The sequence below is a fragment of the Miscanthus floridulus genome, chromosome 15 (assembly GCF_019320115.1).
Source record: "Miscanthus floridulus cultivar M001 chromosome 15, ASM1932011v1, whole genome shotgun sequence".
Classification (NCBI taxonomy): domain Eukaryota; kingdom Viridiplantae; phylum Streptophyta; class Magnoliopsida; order Poales; family Poaceae; genus Miscanthus; species Miscanthus floridulus.
This window is the reverse complement of record NC_089594.1, coordinates 38179357-38201879: the sequence shown is the minus strand read 5'-3', so window position 1 is coordinate 38201879 and position 22523 is coordinate 38179357. Positions and strand designations below refer to the sequence as shown.

The 22523-nt window shown below is 46.2% G+C and overlaps 1 protein-coding gene across 1 annotated transcript; it reads left to right on the top strand.

Annotated features, from left to right (window-relative positions):
• The first annotated feature begins 19134 nt into the window (after positions 1-19134).
• Positions 19135-22322, top strand: LOC136507376 (uncharacterized). Its single transcript, XM_066502122.1, has 7 exons — positions 19135-19381; positions 19783-19887; positions 20002-20874; positions 20995-21053; positions 21275-21457; positions 21638-22087; positions 22311-22322. The coding sequence occupies exons 1-7, from the start codon at positions 19135-19137 to the stop codon at positions 22320-22322; spliced, it is 1929 nt and encodes a 642-aa protein (XP_066358219.1).
• Positions 22323-22523: the final 201 nt, after the last annotated feature.

Genomic DNA, 22523 nt, shown 5'->3' with positions numbered 1-22523 from the left:
GTTTGTCCATAATTGGATAGTGCAGAACGGTAAAGTGGTTTACGTCCTACTGATTTGATCGCGGAATTATACCATGTTACTTCACGAGGATTCATCTAAGATGTATTTTGAAGTATGGAGTGGAAGGGCTAAACTTCTTGATAGCATGCACCCTGCTTGTGCTGCTGGACACCAAGAAGCAGCCAGTAGAAGGGGGAAAAGGTAGCCAAGAGACTTTTGTTTTTGTTGTATGATTGAATTACCTTTATTTTCCTATTGACATGTACAAAATTATTCACTTAGATTGGTTCTTTAATATGTTAAATCTATTCATGAAAAGGCGGAATTTTGGTACTTTCACTGTTTTGCATTTCTATAGTAACTGTATAAGAGTATAAAGAGATGACATGCTACATATAATTCTTTGAAGGCTAAAAGACAGACAAGAATAGAAAAGCCCCTGTCAGAGTCAAGGTTGTCTAATAGTAATAACTTTTTTTTTTGATAGGCTAATAGTAATAACTTGGGTTATATGAAAGCCAGTCAAACTGTAGAAACGTCCTATGCGCTGGTAAAAGCTGAAATAGAAACAGTCTCAAAGTCAAGGCCATAAAACAGAGGCAGTAGAAGCCAGTACGGCAGAAACGCGCCATGAGCTGATGATGCGGTATGTCGGAGATGTGATGAAGGCTGAAAGAATGACAAAAATAGAAAAATCTGACTTAGAGTAAAAAATCATCTGTTCTATTCAGTGTTATTTTTCTTTTGTTGCCGGTCAGAGTGTATTTTTGGTCGCGTGTCAGTGTTATTTTTTTCCAAATGCCTGTCAGAGTTGATAAAGGTCATGAGGATGGTAAAGATCCAGGCCCTAGCCTGTTCGTTTGGCTGGTTCATATCGTTGCTGGTTCGTGAAGAAGTACTACTAGCTGGTTTGTGTGAGAGAAAAATACTGTTCCGGCTGGAAATTTACGATCATTTACGACAAGCCACAGCCAAACGAACAGGCAAGTTCTCAGAAGTCTGAACACAACTGCCGAGGTCAAAGCTCCCATGATTCTCATGATGAGACCTTTCATAGCCGGCCCATAAAATTTAGAGCGCACACACTGGATAGAAACCGAAATTGTTTCACAATTTCCACTGGGCGAATAAAGATCGTGTATAAGTTGGCAGCAGTTATATTTTTTTCTGTTAGTAAAAGGCAGCAGTTGGAGTAGGTTGCATCTATGTGGGATTCTTTGACTCGGCGAAGCCAGTAATTTCGAAGAAGAGCAGAGATCAACTCTGAATCCACGGGAGTGACCTTTGAAGGCTGCAGTTTGAGACATGAATTGGATCGGCGGGCCTGGGCCGTCGTGCACAAAACGTAGCCCACTTGACCCACTGCATTGTCAGTTGCCGCCGCTGCCCTCTAAAAAGGCGGAAATCTTGGCGTCGCTTGCGCTTGCCTCCTCCAGTCCTCCATCTTTTCCACAATCACTTGGCCGCCGTTCCCTACACCTGCCGCCTGCGCTGCGTAGTGCGGATCTAAAATTTTATCTAAGATTATGTCACGTAAAATTTTTATATGCAATTTGGTGATTTACCAATTCAATAAACAATTATAAAATTTACGATATAATTCATTATACATATACGCTAATAAAGTCCTAATTTCAATATCACATTGAAAACTTTTATAAAATACAATATAAATAGTTCAAACGTCTTACTCATGGTTTAAATATAAGCATAAAAAAATAAAAGACTTATAATACAATTTATCTATCATCATCCACTTCCAAGAAAATTTTGCGCTCAATGAATGCCAACGTAACCATCTCTGATCTAATGATCTCGCTGGTCTCCTTCATACACAAAGTAATGATAATAAGTAGTTTAAGTACGTAAGTTTCTTTTTCTATAAAAACAAAGATTTAATCCTTGCCATTGGCGTCAGGCCATTTGCATGCCATCTAGACGTGCTCTCCGTCGGATATCGATATCAGGGATTAACTGTCACGAACATTAATCTGCCCAGATGGTCCAAGACGTATTTCAGTCTCGGCCGACCCCGAAGGGACGGTTTTTGCCTCGTCCAACCCCTTGGGCACGGCCCCGTGTCGCCCCGACCCCGAGGGTACAGGAGCCGTCTCGCCCGACCCTGAGGGCACGGGCTCCATCTCACCTAACCCCCAGGCGCGGGCTTCGTGTCGCCCGACCCCGAGGGTACGTGAGCCGTCTCGCCCGACCCTGAGGGCACGGGCTCCGTCTCGCTCGACCCCTCGAGCGTAGGCTCCGTCTCGTCCGGCAGGGTCCATACCACCCCAACCACTACGGGTCCAAGCCTCTGACACCAGAAGGGGAGTAGGTACGCCTTGACGTGACCCGTGGCCACGACAGGTCACGCTCGGGGGTTCGCATCGCCAATAGTGACGGGTGCGTAGACGTTGTGCTGCCTAATCCCCGTACGGCTGCTGACAGGCACGTCGGTTCACCACGCCGTCCGCCAGGACGGGATGGAACGCCACGACCGGCTGACGACGCCTGCGTATAGCGCCAGTGATGAACAGGGCCACGACTTGGAGCCGCCCCCATCATCATCTATAGGACCGACGGGACCCACATAAAAGATATGAAGGACGCCGCGACCCTGGAGGCATTCTTCTCCCTCGCTTTTCTCCTTTTCTCTCTCTTTCTCTCTCTGTAACCTGCGCCTTCCCCTTCATCTATAAAAGGGGAAACAGGACACCCCAAGAGACGGGGGGAGCACACAGCTGAACAAGCTCAACAAAACTCAACTCTCAGCACCTTTTGATCTTTTCACTAGAGACTTGGGACATTCTTTCTCTCTCGCCCATTTGTAACTCATACTACAAACTAGTGCCGGTAACATGAGCAGCAGCAGATCGGACATAGGGACATTCCGCCCGAACCAGTATAAATCCTTGTGTCCTCCGAGCACACCATCCGAGCCAGACGCGCGGATATAAATTTATTAGCCAGTGGTTCGAAACACCGACAGTTGGCACGCCAGGTAGGGGTTTTTGTGCGTCTCGACGTCCACATTAGGCCTCAGATGGCTAGTCACAGCATCAGCTAGGTCTCGGGCGTGCACGTGCGCTTCAGGAGCCTAGACTTCATCGTCACGACGGAGGGAGAGTTGGCACAGGCTCCCACCGTCGTCCAGCCTCTCCACTCCGCCGGCCTCGACGCGATCGTCGAGGCACTTGAGGAGCCACAGCTGCATGCGACAGAGGCCCTTGTCCCTAGGAGCGACCGGCTCCTCGGCTTCGACTACGGGAGGCTGGAGCGCCAACTGACGCCTTCCTGGGACCCTGACCGTCCCGAGAGGACCTGCGCTCCCTCATCTTCTCATTCGCCAATGTCATGGCGCAACTCGCCGGAGGGGAACCACTCTCCTCAAAACACCTCACCCAGGGTGTCCCGACAGCGTTCCCATTCGGTCTGTGCAATGCTGCGGGGACCATTGGCCACCTCGTGGCGCAGCGCATGCACCCATCACCTACGAACGATGAGTTCGTGGGGATGACCGAATACGTCGTGAAATCTTTCCATGACCTTCTCGTGGGAGATTCAGAGTCGCTCTCCGACTATGACTCCAGCAGGGGGAGCCATCACCCCTCGTGAGAATATTTTATGGCAGGTACCCCCGAGGGACGTGTCGAAAGTGTCCACGATGGAGGGGCTACCCCACCAAACGACCTCGATGACGAGGTCGAGGAAGATGCAGGGGCCCTTCCTCACATGTGGGTGGAACAGCTAAGGGCGTGGCACCAGGAGCTCGAGGGTGCACGACTCCAACTCGAGCAGGAGCACAGAGCTCGAGCGAGAGATCGAGTGCCATGGAGATAGTGGGCATGGGAGCGCCATGGCCCGTGATGTGAACCGGAGGATCATCAAAGATGATGGAGCCCTCCCACACTTTGCCCAGGCGAGCCAGAACATCGCTGCTGCGGCGGCCTTGCTCTGAGGGCTCCCGGAGCCCACGAAACCAGAGGATCATTGGGCCCATCGCGAGATCCGTACGCTGCTCGAGCGCGTGGCGGCGCAGCAGGCGGAGAGCTCACTGTCTCAGCGACGCGAGCTCGATGCTAGTCAGTGCGCGCCCTCAAAATGACATGTCAGGGACATGTCTATCCACCATGCGCCGCGCGGCAGCAGGGGCGCGCCGCAGCCCCAGTGCATGAGCGTCTCGGCCTCCATCGTGACGCACATAACACCCTAGATGCCCCTAGGCATGGATGAAGTGACGAGAGAGAGGAGGTCGGCTACAGCTACCACCCTCGTCATGGCAAATGCTACGACAGCAGCGAGGACTAGAGCCTAAGCCCTGACCTGCGGGACCTTAGGCCTTTGGCCGACACATCCTCAACGCCGCCTTCCCACCGTGGTACCGACCATCGACCAACATCCCAAAATACTCCGGGGAAACGAACCCTAGACCGTGGCTCGAGGATTACCGGCTTTCTTACCAAGCCGGTGGAGCGGATAGTGATAGTTTCATTATCCGCAACCTCTCATTGTTCTAGGCCAATTTAGCGCGAACATGGTTGGAGCACCTTCTGCCCAACCAGATTCAAAGTTGGCCGGACCTAAAGGAAATTTTCGTGGGAAACTTCTAGGGCACCTACACGTGTCTTAGGAACCCATGGGATCTCAAAAACTACCGACAGAAGTCTAGGGAAACTCTTCGTGAGTACATTCGGTGCTTCTCCCGATAGTGCAACGAGCTGCCTGACATCGCCGACGTTAACGCTATAGGAGCCTTCCTGTCCGGGACCACCTATGAGTCCCTGGTTCACAGGCTAGGACACAAGGGCCCGTGAACCACCAAGGGCTCCTCGACATTGCCACCAGCCATGCCTCGGGTGAGGAGGCGGTAGGAGCGATTTTTGACCGTCCTAAGGGCAAGGCAAAGCGGGATGAGGACGCCAATGAAGGCGCCTCAAACCGCCCCAACAACAAGAAGAATAAGCAGCGGCGCGAGGGCTCACTCGTGGCCGCTGCCGACCGCAAGGAGGGTCGGAAGCCCACCAAGGGTACCCCATACCACTTAGAGAAGCTGCTCGAAGGGCCATGCCTGAACCATGCCTTTCCCATCAAGCTCCTATACAAAGACTGCGCACTCATGAAGCAGTTCCTGTCTGGTGGCTCCAAAAAGGAGGACAATAGGAAGGAGCCCAAGCCAGTGGCAGACGACGCCAAGGGGAAGGATGGTGGCTTTCCGATGCTGGATGGCTGCCTCATGATCTTTGGGGGGGTCGATGACCTATGACTCCAAGTGCCGCTAGAAGCTTGCACGCCATGAGGTCTATAAGGCCAAGACGGCCACCCCTTCCTTCCTTCGATGGTCGGAGTCTGCCATCACCTTTGATCGGACCGACCACCTAGAAGGTGCCCCACAGCCAGGAAGATACCTACTCGTGGTCGACCCGATCGTCGACACGAAGCGGATCACCAAGGTGCTGATGGATGGAGGTAGTGGCCTCAACATCATGTACGCTGAGAGGCTCGATGCCATGGGCATCGACCGATCGCGCATCTGGCCAACTGGAGCGCCTTTCCATAGCATTGTGCCTAGAAAGCAGGCCATGCCACTCAGGCAGATTGATCCGCCCGTCACTTTCAGGAATCTGACTAGTTACAGGACGGAGACCCTTACCTTCAAGGTGGTCAGGTTCCACGGGACCTACCACGCCATCCTAGGACATCCATGCTACATGAAGTTCATGGCCATCCCCAACTACACCTGTCTAAAGTTGAAGATGCCAGGTCCATGGGGGTCATCACCATTGGCACCTCCTTCTAGCACGCCTACGAGTGCGAGGTCGAGTGCTACGATTGTCACCTCCAAAGAGCTCGCGGCCATCAGGGGGAGATCGTTGAAGAAGCGCCTGACCCCAAGCGGTCGTCCGGGTCTTTCGAGCCCATGGAGCATGCCAAGGAGGTCCTCATAGACCCCAACAGCTCTAAGGGAAAAGTGGTGCACATCAGCACCACGCTTTCCTCCAAATAGGAAAATGCGCTCGTCGACTTCCTCCACGCCAACAAAGACATATTTGCATGGAGACTCTCGAACATGCCAGGCATTCCAAGAGAAGTCACCGAGCATGCCTTGAAGATTAGGCTAGGCTCTAATCCAATGAAGTAGCGCCTGCGTGCTTCAACATGGAGAAGTGTAGGGCCATCGGCGAGGAGATTGCGAAGCTTTTGGTGACCGGATTCATTAAGGAAGTGTATCACCCTGAGTGGTTAGCCAATTCCGTTCTTGTAAGAAAAAAGAGTGGGAAATTGAGAATGTGTGTTGACTACATGGGTCTCAACAAGGTGTGTCTAAAGGATCCATTTCCTTTGCCACGCATAGACCAAGTAGTCGACTCGACCTCAGGGTGCAAAACCCTTTGCTTCCTTGATGCATACTCTGGGTACCATCAAATCACGATGAAAGAGTCTGACCAGCTCATGACGTCTTTCATCACCCTGTTCGGATTGTTCTGCTACGTCATAGTGCCGTTTGGTCTAAAAAATGCGAGAGCTACGTATTAGCATTGTATGCTCAAGTCTTTTGAGGACCTCATCGGGCAAACCATTGAGGCCTACATAGATGACATTGTGGTCAAGTCCAAATGGGCTGACCAGCTCATAGCCGACCTAGAGCAGACCTTTGTGAAACTCCAAGCAAACGGCATCAAACTCAACCCCGATAAATGCGTTTTTGGGGCCCCGAGGGGTATGCTGCTGGGTTTTATCGTCTCCGAGCACAACATCAAAGCCAACCCAGAGAAGATCTCGACCATTATGAGGATGAACCTAATTCAGAACATAAATGGGGTACAACAAGTTATAGGGTGTCTCGCCATGCTTAGCTGTTTTATCTCATGCCTCGGCAAACGAGGTCTCCCCCTCTATCGGCTTCTAAAGAAAGCCGACTGTTCCAAATGGATGTTCGAGGCCCAGGAGGCACTTGACAAGGTCAAGCAGCTCCTATTGAATGTCCCAATCCTGGTCCCCCAACTGACGAGGAATTGCTCTTGCTCTACATTATGGCCACCACGCAAGTGGTCAGCGCTGCCCTAGTGATAGAGCGGGAAGAAGAAGGACACGCCCTCAAAGTACAGTGTCCCGTGTACTTCGTTAGCAAGGTCTTGTCCGATTCCAAGACTCGCTACCCCCACATCCAGAAACACCTTGACGCCATCCTGGTCACCAAGAGGAAGTTGCGTCACTACTTTGAGTCGCACCTAGTAACGGTCATGACGTCCTTCCCTCTTAGCGAGGTCATCCAAAACTAGGATGCCACAGGAAGAATCATGAAGTGGACACTTGAGCTGATGGGTCAGGGCATTTCATGTACCCCTCGGACGGCCATCAAGTCCCATGTGCTGGCCGATTTCATTGCAAAATGGACCAAGATCCAAATGCCGCTAGCAGCCGTCGACCAAGAGTACTGGACGATGTACTTCGATGGATCGCTGATGAAGAAAGGCGTTGGCGTGGGGCTAGTCTTTGTTTTGCCCCTCGATGTATGCATGAGGTACATGGTTCGCATCCATTTCCCTGCCTCCAACAATGTGGCCAAGTATAAGGCACTCATCAACGGCCTACACAATGCCATCGAGTTGGGCATCCGACGGCTTGACGTTCGGGGGCGACTCCCAGCTGGTCATCGACTAAGTCATGAAGGAGTCAAGCTGCCGTAGCATCAAGATGGCTACGTATTACCAAGAAGTCCACCAGATGGAGGACAAGTTTGATGGCCTCGAGCTCAACCATATCCCAAGATGGCTCAACGAGGCGGCTGACACGCTAGCGAAAATGGCGTTCAGCTGAGAGCTGGTGCTGATGGGCATCTTCGCCAGTGATCAGTACAAGCCCTCGGTCCGCTATGAGGAGCTGGAACAGACCTATGACGGGCCGCCTGCCCTAGGCTCAGGGGCTAACCGACCGTCGGCTCCTTCCGACCCTGAAGTCATGGAGCTTGACGAAGATCCAGCGGCAGAGCCTGACCATCTAGCTAACTGGAGGATGCCTTACCTCGACTACCTCCTCCATGAGGCGCTGCTGATGAACAAAATGGAGGGTTGATGGCTCACATGACACGCCAAGTCCTTCATCATTATTGAGGGTGAGCTCTACAAGCAAAGACACATTGGGATCCTACAACATTGTATCCCCATCGAAAAAGGGAAGCAGGTGTTGAGAGATATCCATGGTGGGGTCTGCGGGCACCATGCTCCACCGAGGACCCTGGTCAAAAATGCATTCTGATAGGGCTTCTACTGGCCGATAGCAGTAGCTGATGCTGAACAGATTGTGCGCACCTGCGAAGGGTATCAATACTATGCTTGGCAGACTCACCTGCCGGCCCAAGTACTCCAAACGATCTCCATCACGTGGTTGTTCGTGGTCTAGGGGCTCGATATGGTTGGACATCTCAAGAGAGCATCCAGGGGCTATATGCACTTGCTTGTCGCTAAAGATAAGTTTACAAAGTGGATAGAGGCTCGGCCAATCTTTGTGATCAAGTCCGAGCAAGCCGTGCTATTCTTCCTTGACATCGTCCATTGCTTTGGAGTCCCAAACTCCATTATCAAGGACAACGACATGCAATTCACCAGGAAGAAGTTCCTTCGGTTCTGCGATGAATACCACATCCGTGTCGATTGGGCCATCGTGGCGCACCCCCACATGAATGGGTAGGTCAAGCGCCCAAACTGCATGGTCCTACAAGGCCTCAAGCCTAGGATCTTCAACCGGTGAACAAGTTTGGCGGATGATGGGTCACGGAGCTCCCCACGGTGCTCTGGAGCCTAAGGATGACCCCCAGCCAGGCCACCGGCTACACACCCTTCTTCATGGTCTATGGTTTTGAGGCTATCTTCCTGACTGACCTCGACTATGGAGCACCGAGGGTCAGGGCGTACAACAAGCAGGGAGCTGAGGCATCCCTCGAGGATGCCATGGATCAGCTTCATGAAGTGCGTGATGTTGCCCTCCTCCGCTCGGCCAAGTACCAGCAAGCGTTGCGTCGGTCCACAGCCGTCGGGTGTGGGGTCGGGCCTTCAATGTCGGGGACCTGGTGCTCCGCCTCATCCAGAGCAACAAGAATTGCCACAAGTTCTCTCTTCCATTGGAGGGACCATACATTGTTGTAGAGGTGCTCCGACCGAGCACCTACAAGCTCAAGACCATCGATGGCAAAGTCTTCATCAATGCCTGGAACATCGAGCAGCTACGTCGCTTCTACCCCTAATCTATGCGTGTACTTATGAAAATTAAGAATGACGTTTCTAAAATGAAAAACACTTTCTCTTATCGATTGTGCTATCATCTCCTCGATCTTTAGTGACACCTGACCCCAGCAATGGCAGGGGTTCGGGCCTCACTCGGGGGCTGATAAGAGCATACCTATTCAGAAACAATCGCTGTGCCCGACCCCTTCTCACATTAAGATCGAAAAGTGATAGCTGTGGAAATGAACACTGAGTAAAGTTGGTCGGACTCCAAGGAACCTACGCCCCAGCGGCTATGGATTTCTTGCTCACTAGCATGATCAGGGTTCTTTCGCCCGCACCTTAAGCTTTGTAGCCTTAACAACGGAAAAGGGTCGGAATGCAGTAACCTTTTTATAACACAAAAGAACTAAAACTTGTTCACTTATTACAAGTTCGCCGCCTGGCCTATCTAACTAATTTTTTAGGGGGATGATCTCATCATCTATCTTGGCAGATAAGTCCAGTGCTAGAGGGGCCACTGTTGATGGTAGTTAATACCAATTTAAACCATTAATTAAACATGTATAAGGGCATAAATATAATCATCAATGAAGGTTTAGGGGTTTAAATTATTAAATTTCACGAGTTTTGGTGAATCTATTTTTCTAGTAGGGTTTAATCATAAAACCGCCAAGGAGGACCTAATCGTCAAAGGAAAATATGGAGTTCCACCATGGTACCTATGTGGGAAGACTCTAGAAGGGTCCAGAAGCCACATCACCAAAGCGGAGGGCCACCCCCTGATAGGTGGGGCCACCCGCCCCCCTTAGGCTCATCTATCAGCCAGCTTCATATGTCAGTCTCCCACCGCCTTTGAGGATGCATCTAGGCCGTTGCTTAAGTTGGTGTGATCCAAGGGCTCACATTGGACCCTCAAGGCTATATAATCCAGCCCCTGCCTCCCCCTAGGCATCAGAAGTCATCAAGTCATTTGAGAAGACTGAAACCCTAATCTCCTCAGAGCTCGTCCTCCTTTGTAGCATAGCTAGTTAGGATAGATCTAGAGGGAGGTAAGCAGGACTTCGCTTGAATTCCTGATCTTGTCAAGAGCGTGGTTTGGTATAAACTTTGTACCCTCTCTCTCTTTTGTTTCTCCATTATTTTTATATGCTAGTTACAATTGTTATGACAATCTCAGTGTTCATCTTATTCATGTTCTTCATTATGATGTTCAACATCTACTTTGATTATATACTTAGTACTGCCACGTAGGGAGCTGGTGGTGGTGTGGTGGGTTTTGAGCCTTTAAGTGAGCGCAAAAGTAGATTGAGGATCCATATCGCCACATTTTTAATTTGATGAAAGTAAGAATTAGTAGCAGATTGAGGACTCGGATAATCACTTTTTTAGTTCGAGAATCCAACTAATCCATGTTGCATTTTACTCTAAATAAGCTCCACTACTACAAAATAGCACTTCACTGCCGGCCTCATCACTACCGGAATTAGGAGAACCGGCAGTGTTGACCCTTCACTGCCGGTTCTTGGCTCTGAAAACCAGAAATTGATTTGGGATATGACCGAACTAGCAGGGATGACAACTATCACTACCGGTTTGTGTCTCTAACCGGCAGTGGCTTGACGGCCACATATCACTACCGGTTCAAGCCAAGAGCCAACAGTGATTGGGCTCTATCACTGTCGGTTCAAGCCAAGAGCCAACTGTGATAAGCCTACAACACAAAAGGCTGCAGCCGTCCTATCCTTCCTCCTCTCTTCCATCCCAAAAACAGAGGCGCGCGTTTGGGCCCTTCCCTCCATTGTTGCGGCTGCTCTTCACTATGAAGCTAGTGCTTGGATTTTGAAGAATGGCTTGATCTTTTTGCTTTAAGGTTAGTAACAAACATCTACTCCGTTGATTTTGTTGCTTAATTAGCTTTGTTTTGATGGCTACATTGCTTGATTTTCATTCTAGTTCTTTCTCTATTTTAGAGAGCACTTTTCCAGTTGGACATTTGTGCAAGGCTCAAATTATGGTGAATCCATCATCCAAAAGGTTGGTGTCTATGAACACATTTAAATTCCTAACTAATTATTCCATGGTGGTCAAGATCAACATTGTTAGTATGTGATGCTATAATTAGTTCTTAGAAGTAGAGTAGATTCTTTTACAATTTATTGAGAAAATTAATCTATGTGTCACATAACAACGCATTGTTTGGAGCTATATTGTTGTTCATGATCATGTCTCCAATTTTAGACTTTTTTAAAATTAGTGTCTCCATTTTTATGTGGCATGGAGTAGAATAATTGTTCTTCATTATTGTGCAATAATTTTTTTATGGGGCTACGTTTTTCAATTTATATGGCCATTATTTGGAGCTACATTGTTGTTCATGATCATGTCTCTAATTTTAGTCTTTTTTAAAATAAGTGTCTCCATGTTTATGTGGCATGGAGTAGAATAATTGTTCTTCATTATTGTGGAATAATTGTTTTTTACTATGATTTTCAATTTACAGAACTAGGGCTACCAATTTTAATTTTCCAATAATTAGTGTACAATAATGTTTTCCAAAAATGGTACTTTCAAGCTACAATTGTTGTTCATGAAGCTTGATTTCTTATTAATTCTTTGTAATTACTGTCTCAATATTTTTTTGTGCAGAGATGGATCGAGAGTGGACGCATCTATCCTGAATGGACAAGCGGTACATGCATGGCATCAACCAGTTTATCAACGATGCTAAAGCTCATGTTGGGAATGGGAACCCTGTCTTCTGCCCATACAAAGATTGCAAGAATCAAAGGAACTTTCATCAAATTGAGTCTATATGATCGCACTTGATTACTAGGGGGTTCATGCCAAACTATATGATATGGAATATGCATGGCGAGGTTGGTGTGAATGTTCCATAGGAAAATGATGATAATGTGGACATGCCTGTCATAGCCATCCACGATGCTGACGAGGAACCCGATGTCAACACGGAACCTATGGCCATAGTTAATAATGTGTTTAGAAACATGCTAGCTGATGACACCGAGGATAACGATGGCATTTCTTAGCTGCTATGTAATGTAGAGACCGGATGTCTTAGTGAAAGACAGCTGAGAAAGCTAGAGAAAATAAGACAAGATAGCAAAACACCATTGTATAAGAATTGTCCAATGAGCAAACTGTAAGCTGACATCATGTTGTTAGAGTTCAAATCGACAAATGGATTGAGCGATAAAGGCTTCGATCAGTTGTTAGGTATAATAAGAAAAATGCTCCCAGAAAAAAATGAGTTACCAGAAAAGACATACTTGGCCAAGCAAATGATCTGCCCCATCGGCCTCAAGGTTAAAAAAATCCACGCGTGTTCCAATGATTGCATATTATACCTTAGAGAAAATACAAAGATTTGGACAAGTGCCCCAAGTGTGAAGCTCCATGGTACAAGGAAGGGCCGTTAGATCAGGGTACCAAGACCAGAGGAGGTCCCGTAAAGGTCATTTGGTATTTCCCTATAGCTCCCCGGGTGCATAGGTTGTTTGCATGTGCAAAGTCAGCCAAGCTATTACGCTGGCATGGCAAAGAGCATAAGAAAGATACAATGATGAGGCACCCCGCCGATGAGCATGACTAGAGAACTGTCAATACTATGTTCTAGGAGAAAAATACCATGTACAGCAGAGGCATGGATTCATCGATGCCACCTTGTCATCTCCAACCGGTATAGCTCGTAGATCACCTCGGCGCTGCTATTTTGTAACAGAACCAACCAATTTATAAGAGTAAAAGTACAAAAGCAATCACCTAAGTGATCAAACCATCATACTTGAACCCATATAAACCCGGTAGTCGACTGAAACCACGAAGGATTTCAAACCAACTTGCATACAACCAAGATCACAGTAATTCAACATAACAAGCCACATGTTACATCCATTTCACAAGTAGTTCACAAGTACCTCATACATCAGAGTACACATAGTTATTACAAAACGAGTTCACAAATAGCGAAAGCAAAGTAGTTTGAGACCATCACTCACACTTAGTTCAAATACAAGCCAGTTCCATAGTCATATCCAGCAAAAGAAGTAAGATAAGATAACATAGATGATCATGCCCATGATCTAGTCTTCATCCCCAGCAAGGTGGAGACAATACTTGCAGTAGCCGTTATAGAGCACGTCATCTGCAACAAGGGGGAAATAAACCCTGAGTAGGAGAATGTACTCAGCTAGACTTACCCGTCGTAAACCAGAAATAAATGACACCAAGGAGTATGCAAGGCTTTATCGGTGGATCTTGCTTGACAACCATTTTGCATAAAAGCTTTAGTGATAAGAGAGCCTAATTTAAATTATGAGTAAGTAGCAAGTTATCAATATTAACCTGTCAACTAGATTAGCACCTGCACTAGAGCAAGCAATTGATTAACTCCAAACATTAGTAACCATATCCGGTATAATGTTATATCATCATCATCATCGATTTAACCATCAAGTTTCATTAAGTGCATCTACGTTGCCGCTGCTCAGTCAAGTTCTCACTATCCGGGAGAGACGGCGATTCGAATCGATTCCTATCCAGCTGGAGGGGTATTCCTAACACAAACCTAGGCATACCGCGCGAAGGCAACCTCAGGTCACCTTTGGTACAATTTAGGAATCGCGGTTCTGAGCAGCGCCGCACCCTCAGGGAGTCCACTCTGCCAGGTGGTCAATCTCACCTCGGACTTACGCCAATAGCTCCCCGCACATCCTTACTACCGCCAGGGTGCGCACTTTCACTTCCCAGACTTCCGGCCTGAATTGAGCTACTCGGCTTCGCGGTCGGAATGAGTTATCCGGCCAACTAAGTGATAGGCATGCGTTCAACATAACATGAGGACGTACAACAAATTGGTCCTTAACCGACACAGACGGGGATAGATCCACACCCAAGACCTCCTTACCTTGTTGCTTCTCTATCGACGTCCCATCCGGTCACAATTCATTATTAACACATGGTTATTCTCCACGATAGCAATTATAGCCAACCGTGACCAGACATTATCCTAACTTGTAGGTGACAGGAAATCACCTGACTTTTACCAGTCTAAGCAAGGCTAAGCTTTGATTCGCTCCTGGACCTAAATAGGATTCAGGGTATGTTTACTGGACAAGGAATAGATATATATGCAACAAGTGTTTGCATCCAGTTCCTATCACTCAAGAACTTCTTCGCTGGCTCCTTCTTCGGGTTCCTGCACTTCCTGCTGCTCCTCCGGAAGCACTTGCTCGAATTCCAGAAGCGTGACTCCCTCCGGAACACCTATTGCATGCATATGCATAGTATAAGAATCATGCATGCACAAGAGATGGAAGACGATGATGAAAATGTACAGCCATGTATAGATGGACACATGAACAACATGATGATACAAGCTTTACATTTATTTTACCGAGTAGGTGCATATCTCTATTAGAAAACAAGAACTGCACACTCACCAAGCTCTAACAACCTAAGATAAAGTTGTTCATCTTCAGTAAGAGGTCTAGCACCTACAACTAACAATTTATCTTAATTAGCCTAGCATCTAAATCATCACATCAACTCATATAAAGCAAACAAGTCATTCACTGCACTCAACAGTTTTTAGGCTACAAACAGTAGCTACCAGTTTGATCCATAACTGGAGTTCTACAGATCCAACTACCATGATTTAAGACTTTCTAGAAATATTATAAATTGTCTACAACTTTCGTTTAATCATCCAAGTCTAATTCAAACTCAAACTAGGTCACACAGACTGATCTTGCACAACTGTCCGTGGATTCCAGAGAGTAGGCAGTTGGGAGTGCTGTCTTCCAACTGACATAACTCTCAAACTACTGGGTTAAATACCACCAAATTTTAACAGGAGATATATACATAAGTTATCTACAACTTTTGTAATCACCACTTTCCCAGAAACTCAATGTATCATGGTGAACTTTATAAAGTTCCCAGAATTGTCCAGAAATACACAAAGCAAGAAATTAATTATTAACTTACATTGCAAACATCCAAATGGACAAAATCAACTTTACTAACTCATGACACATGTTAAAACAACACCAAAAAACATAGTGTCCATTCCTAAATAAATTATTTTCATGCCTTTAATAATTTATTTAGAGACTTAGGTTAAATAATAAACATATGTCCAAAGTGTACAGAAAATTCCACAAAAATTACAGTAGCTTATACATGTCTCCAATAGGCTATTACATAAATTTCACAGCATTTAAACAAGTATAACATCCTACACAAAAATGACAAGGCATAAAGGCTTAAAATGACATAAATAGGAAACCCTAGTGAAAAGTGTCAAGCAACAGATTTCATATTTGTCCTAGCATCCTTAAGGTACTAGGATGCTACCCACAAAGTTTCATGGTCATAGGATACCTAGATAATTTACAAAAATTTACACAAGAATCAATCAATGATAAAAGCAAAATCTATAACTCAAAAACCATACCTGCAATGACTCTCAAATTTTTACCAGAGCTTCTACTAAGGAAGAATAGTTTACCCACAAAATTTCATAATTTTTAGATCATAGAAGCTCAAGATATAATTTAAATAAGTTTGCATGCATTTAAAAACACATTTCAAGTTCCTATTTTATTCATCCAAAATTTCCACTTCAAGTGCTCATGTCATATTTTTCTTAAATACTAGACTTAGGTTAAATAATAAACATATTTTTAGATCCATACATATTTTTCTTAACTATTATTATAGGAAAATTCAGTCAAGGGTAACTATTTATCCCATGAACCTTTGGATGATATTACACAAGCTCTTAACATGTCTTCCAATATTTGATTCACCCGCTCCATCTGTCCAGAGGTTTGTGGATGATAAGCAGAACTTCTAACCAAGTTGGTCCCTATTATCTTGTGCAAATGTTCCCAAAAATGAGCGGTGAACTGAGGTCCTCTGTCAGATACAATGGTTCGAGGAACACCATGGAGACGTACTATCTGGTTAAAATATAACTCAGCAAAGTCACTTGGTCGATAGTCAACTCTAACTAGTATAAAATGAGCAGACTTTGTTAAATGATCCACTATTACCCATATGGAATTAAAATTCTTTTGGGTAGGGGGAAGTCCAACAACAGAACCGACCAATTTATAAGAGTACAAGTACAAAAGCAATCACTATTACCCATATGCTTTCATGTATTTCATCGTCCATACGGCGTGCTATTGTATGGATGCCATCCGCTTGGGTGGTAATGTATGGATCAATTGCCTCCACGCCTAAGTAAAGTAAGTTGTGAGAGCATGACCGTCCAACTGTTGGTCTAGGGGAGAGTTAGTTGTGGTTACCGGAATATTTACATGTTGCACACATGTACATATGAAGGTACTTAATTGTGGGTGTATCTCTCGGGTAGCTTTGGATACCGAAGTATATATATCCGAGAATGTATATATGGAGAGTATCTTAGTTTACTGCTTTCATTGTGTGCTTATTTCTTTTTTGTTGGGATGGGCTGCAATGAATTTGTCTGTAGGTATACTAACAACGCAACGTGTAGCTCGACTAGATACGTATATGAGAGAACGTATGTATGCCACCGTTTATGTCGCTAGAATTTTAAATTTTTCCTAAGATTCATGAGGACATACGGAACGTGCTTGCATCATGTTCACTCATGCCATTACATTTTTGCATCACTCCCTCCCTTATCTTTAATTATTCTGTTATAGATTTCTCATCATGTAAGATAATCCTCTCACACCCAAGTTGCAATGTTACTACAGATGGCCGCACCAGCACTACCACCTAGGAGCGACACATTCCTGCTCGTGTTTGGCACTCCAACCCTGCTGTGGAGAGTGCTACATTCAGTGGGATATGCGGAGCCGCCTCGTTATACTTGGAAACAAGGGGAGGCTGAAGGTGGGATGCTGTGGTATGATGTTGAGGTGGTTGTCCCGCCTCACGCAAACAGATCCCAGTGGCTTGGCTGGAGCGTTGAAGCTGATGGACAAACCCGTTTGGAGATTGTGCTAATCTTGATGCAAGATCGGTGCACGGTTTGCGTTCCGTACCATAGGCTCAAAAATCATTTTGGACGCACATAATGGAACTCCTAGGTGACATGGGTCATGTGGAATCCCGTTCGGTTCGTTTGGAGTTGGTTTTAGTGTTGATGTAAGATAGTTGCATAGTTTGCGCTAAATGTACCGTATGCTCAGATATCGTTTTGGACGCACCCGATGGAACTCCTAGGTGACGTGGGTCATGTGGAATCTCGTTCGGTCCGTTTGGAGATGGTGTTAGTGTTAGTGCAAGATAGGTGCATGGTTTGCGCCAATTGTACCATAGGCTCAGATATCATTTAGGATGCCCCCGATGGTACTCCTAGGTGACGAAGCTCAACTGGAAGCTTGTTTTGTTCCATTTGGAGATTGTGCTAATCTTGACGCAAGATCGGTGCACGGTTTGCGTTCCGTACCATAGGCTCAAAAATCGTTTTGGATGCACCCGATGGAACTCCAAGGTGACGTGGGTCATGTGGAATCTCGTTTGGTCCGTTTGGAGATGGTGTTAGTGTTGATGTAAGATAGGTGCATGGTTTGCGCTAAACGTACCATATGCTCAGATATCGTTTTGGATGCATCCGATGGAACTCCTAGGTGACATGGGTCATGTGGAATCTTGTTCGGTCCGTTTGGAGATGGTGTTAGTGTTAGTGCAAGATAGGTGGACGGTTTGCGCCAATTGTACCATAGGCTCAGATATCATTTAGGATGCACCTGATGGTACTCCTAGGTGACGAAGCTCAACTAGAAGCTTGTTTTGGTCCGTTTGGAGATTGTGCTAATCTTGACGCAAGATCGGTGCACGGTTTGCGCAGAACGTACCATAGGCTCGGAAATCATTTTGGACGCACCCGATGGAACTCCTAGATGACGTGGGTCATGTGGACTCTCGTTCGATCTGTTTGGAAATGGTGTTAGTGTCGATGTAAGATAGGTGCATGGTTTGTGCTAAACGTACCATATGCTCAGATATCGTTTTGGACGCACCCGATGGAACTCCTAGGTGACATGGGTCATGTGGAATCTCATTCAGTCCTTTTGGAGATGGTGTTAGTGTTAGTGCAAGATAGGTGCACGGTTTGCGCCAAACATACCATAGGCTCAGATATCGTTTAGGACGCAGCCGATGGTACTCCTAGGTGACGAAGCTCAACTGGAAGCTTGTTTTGGTCCGTTTGGAGATTGTGCTAATCTTGACGCAAGATCGGTGCACGGTTTGCGTTCCGTACCATAGGCTCAAAAATCATTTTGGACACACCCGATGGAACTCCTAGGTGACATGGGCCATGTGGAATCTCGTTCGGTTCGTTTGGAGATGGTTTTAGTGTTGATGTAAGATAGGTGCATAGTTTGTGCTAAATGTACCGTATGCACAGATGGCAGCTTTGGAAGTTCTACTTGATATTTGTCAGGAGTTTGGTGACGAGTTGATCGACGGACCAGCTGAGACCATTCCTCGAGTAGCTCTGTCTGAGGTAGAGTGGCTGAATTTTGAGGATAATCCCTTGGAAATGACTGAGGTAGAGAGGGCATAGAGCTCAGGACCTGCCATGAGTGCTATGATGGCTGTTCTAAAATTGTTTCAGGATTGCCAGGGCACTTATGTCGGTGCTTTGACAGCCCTTCGGTAGGCATTGAATGAACAGCTCAAGTGGAAGAAGCGTGCGTGCAAGAATGGTAAGGAGCTTAGGACAGCTTGAAATGATATCGGTGGTCTTATGAGCTCTTTGGAAAACCGCAGGCAGTAGTTCATAAGTGTTGTCAGGGAAAGAGATGTTAATCAAGATCGGATGACGTAGTTAACTCATGAGCGAGATGACGCACTCCGTCTAGCTCATACCAGGGACAATGCTAGGATCATGATAGGAATTCGAGCGGAAATCCAAGAGAATGAACTCCTCCGCCAAATTGAAGAACTGCAAATTGATGTTCACCGCCTCAATAATCAGCTCAACCCGATTCCTCATCCTATTCCTATGTACCCCGTGGTGGGAGGACCACAGGTGATCTTCGTTGATGATGATGGCATGGAATTAGATGCCAATGTCATCGCAGTACCAGAAGATGAAGAAGAGGAGGAACTCGACCCTGTCGAGGATGAAGACTGTGAAGGAGTGATCGATGCTGACACTGATGAAGATGTGTAGTTTCGCTATAGCACTAAGCTAGATGGACTAGAGCCTATCTTTTGCTTTCCTTGGAAGAACATGTAATTTAATTTCAGTTAGAGACTTGGATGTAATCTCTGGAACTTGCATGTTGGCTCCATATGGATGTGAGCTTTAAATAAAAGTCCAGCTTTGATGTTGGCAAAATTTGGCATGTGAGTGTATGCATCGCGTGAATGTGCAAAGTAAAGTTATGGCGATGTTATAAGGATGAATTATTGTGCCTCTGTTTATTGTACGAAATTAATCTCTCCAATAAGTTCAGTTTGGCATAATTCTACAATTCATCTGCAATGTATCTGACATCGTCCATCATTATTCACAAATGCACTTCTGCAGATGTCGCGCAATATGCGTTCAGGCCATGCTGGGGTAGTGGTGATGATGATCTCCCACCGCCACCACCGCCCACCCTGTCTGATCTGTTGGCCATGCTCGTGGAAGGTCAGCGTGCGTTGGGGGACGCTATGCGTACCCTGGCCTAGCATCAAGCATAGGGCCGCAATCAACGACAGGGACCAGAGCCCAACCAGTTTAGTGATTTCAAGGAATTCCAAGATACCAAGCCACCAGTCTTCAAAGAAGCTGAAGAGCCGCTTCAGGCAGAAGAGTGGTTGAACACGCTGGAGCATAAGTTCCGTTTGCTCAGGTTGACAGAGCAGATGAAGGCGGAGTACGCTTCGCATCTGCTACAAGGTCCAACAGGTATATGGTGGCGACATTATCGGTCCACCCTACCGGTAAATGCTCAGATCATTTGGAATCAATTCCAGGTGGCTTTCAAGAGTCATTATATTCCTCACGGGTTGATGGCCATGAAGCACAATGAGTTTATGAAGCTGGTGCAAGGCACCAAGACACTCACTGAATATCTTCATGCCTTCAATCATCTGGCAAGGTATGCTCCAGAATTCGTTGATTCTGAATCAAAGAGAATTGCTAGCTTCAAGAGAGGGCTTAGTCCCAAACTGATGAAATCCATGGGAAACAACAAGAGTGTCACTTTAAATGAGTTCGTAAGCGATGCTCTTACTCAAGAGAATAACAATAATGTCTATGCTACTTCCAAAAATCACAAGAGGGCATTTGAGGCTAGTGCCTCTCAAGCTAAAGCTCCAGTAGCAAAGACTCAGTTTTGCCCACCGGCTACAGCTGTTAGGTACCGGCCACCACAGAAGAAGAATCAGGTCAAGACTGGTTTCAAGAAGGCCTTTACTGTACCTCTTCCAAAGGGCACCACCGGACCTAGGAATTCTTTTGTTCCACCAGCAAACAGGCCCTGTTGGAATTGTGGTAGGACAGGTCATTGGTCCAAGAATTGTCCATATCCTCAGAAGAACCATCAGAAGCAAGGGAATTCTGGTGCTCGTCAAGGACATGTTAACTACACCAACGTGACTGAGATACCCTCTAGAGAGGTGGTTACTGCGGGTAAGTACCTAGTGAATCAACATTCGGTAGTTGTACTATTTGATTCCGGTGCTTCGCATTCATTTATGAGTCCAGCTTTTGCATCAAACTATAATCAGAAGGTAGTTACACTGTCCACAGGTAGTTATTGCATTAGTGCAGCTGGAAGTAATATTTCTATCAATCAAATAGTACCAGATGTGAGTATCAAAATAGAGGGACGAGTGTATACAGCCGATCTGGTAGTTTTGCCGAGTTTAGGGATAGATGTGATCTTGGGAATGAAGTGGATGAGTGGTCATGGAGTGCTCATTGATACTTCCACTAGGGTCGTTATGTTGAGGGATCCTATTAGCCAGGAGGCTTTTCTAGTGTCACTTCCTAGAGAGCTAGAACTCCACAACACTACTAATGCATCCAGACCCCGAAAATTGAGGATGTTCCAGTAGTGTGTGAATTTCCAAATGTATTTCCTGATGATCTACCTGGTTTACCACCTGATCAAGATGTCGAGTTCAAGATCGAGTTAGTGCCGGGCACTGCACCTATTTCAAGAAGGTCTTATAGGATGCCACCCAATGAGTTGGCAGAGCTTAAGGTTCAGGTACAAGATCTGTTAGAGAAAGGTCTTATCCGACCTAGTGCTTCTCCATGGAGTTGTCCTGCTATATTTGTGAATAAGAAGGACAAGTCATTGCGCATGTGTGTGGATTATCGTCCACTCAATGCTGTGACAATCAAGAATAAGTACCCGTTGCCCCGCATTGATATTTTATTTGATCAGTTGTCTAAGGCAAAGGTATTCTCCAAAATTGATTTGAGGTCTGGTTACCATCAGATAAAAATTAGACCAGAGGATGTGCTTAAGACCGCTTTCTCCACCAGATATGGGTTGTATGAGTATCTGGTTATGTCTTTCGGCTTGACCAATGCTCCTGCATACTTCGTCTATCTAATGAATTATGTGTTCATGGAGGAACTGGACAAATTTGTTGTTGTCTTCATTGATGACATCTTGATCTTTTCAACAAATGCTGAAGAACATGCCAAGCATCTGAGAGTTGTTTTATCCAGGCTACAAGAACATAAACTTTATGCCAAGTTCAGTAAATGTGAGTTTTGGCTTAAGAAAGTACCTTTCTTGGGTCATGTGTTGTCTGATGAAGGGATTTCGATTGATCCGTCTAAGGTGCAAGAAGTCATGGATTGGAAAGCACCAACTTCAGTGCATGAGGTTAGAAGTTTCCTTGGTTTGGCGGGATATTATCGTCAATTCATCCCAGATTTCTCTAAGATAGCCAAGCCCATGACCAGGTTGCTTCAAAAAGATGTAAAGTTTGTTTGGACTCCAGAGTGTGAGACTGCTTTTTGCACTTTAAGGACCTTGTTGACATCAGCTCCTATGTTGGCGCAACGTGATATCGAGAAACCTTTTGATGTGTTTTGTGATGCATCAGGTACCGGTTTAGGATGTGTCCTTATGCAGGAAGGCCGGGTTATCGCCTATGCCTCACGTCAGCTAAGGAAGCACGAAGCCAATTATCCAACTCATGATCTGGAGTTAGCCGCTGTTGTTCATGCTTTGAAGATTTGGAGGCATTACCTGCTCGGTAATATGTGCCATATTTATACCGATCATAAAAGTCTCAAGTATATTTTCACTCAACTAG

Coding starts and splice junctions, on each gene's coding strand:
- LOC136507376 (XM_066502122.1), top strand. CDS start 19,135: ATGATAGGAATTCGAGCGGAAATCCAAGAGAATGAACTCCTCCGCCAA. Junction 20,875..20,994: donor TAGAGAGGTGGTTACTGCGG/GTAAGTACCTAG, acceptor CACTGTCCACAG/GTAGTTATTGCATTAGTGCA. Junction 21,458..21,637: donor TGGCAGAGCTTAAGGTTCAG/GTACAAGATCTG, acceptor TTATTTGATCAG/TTGTCTAAGGCAAAGGTATT.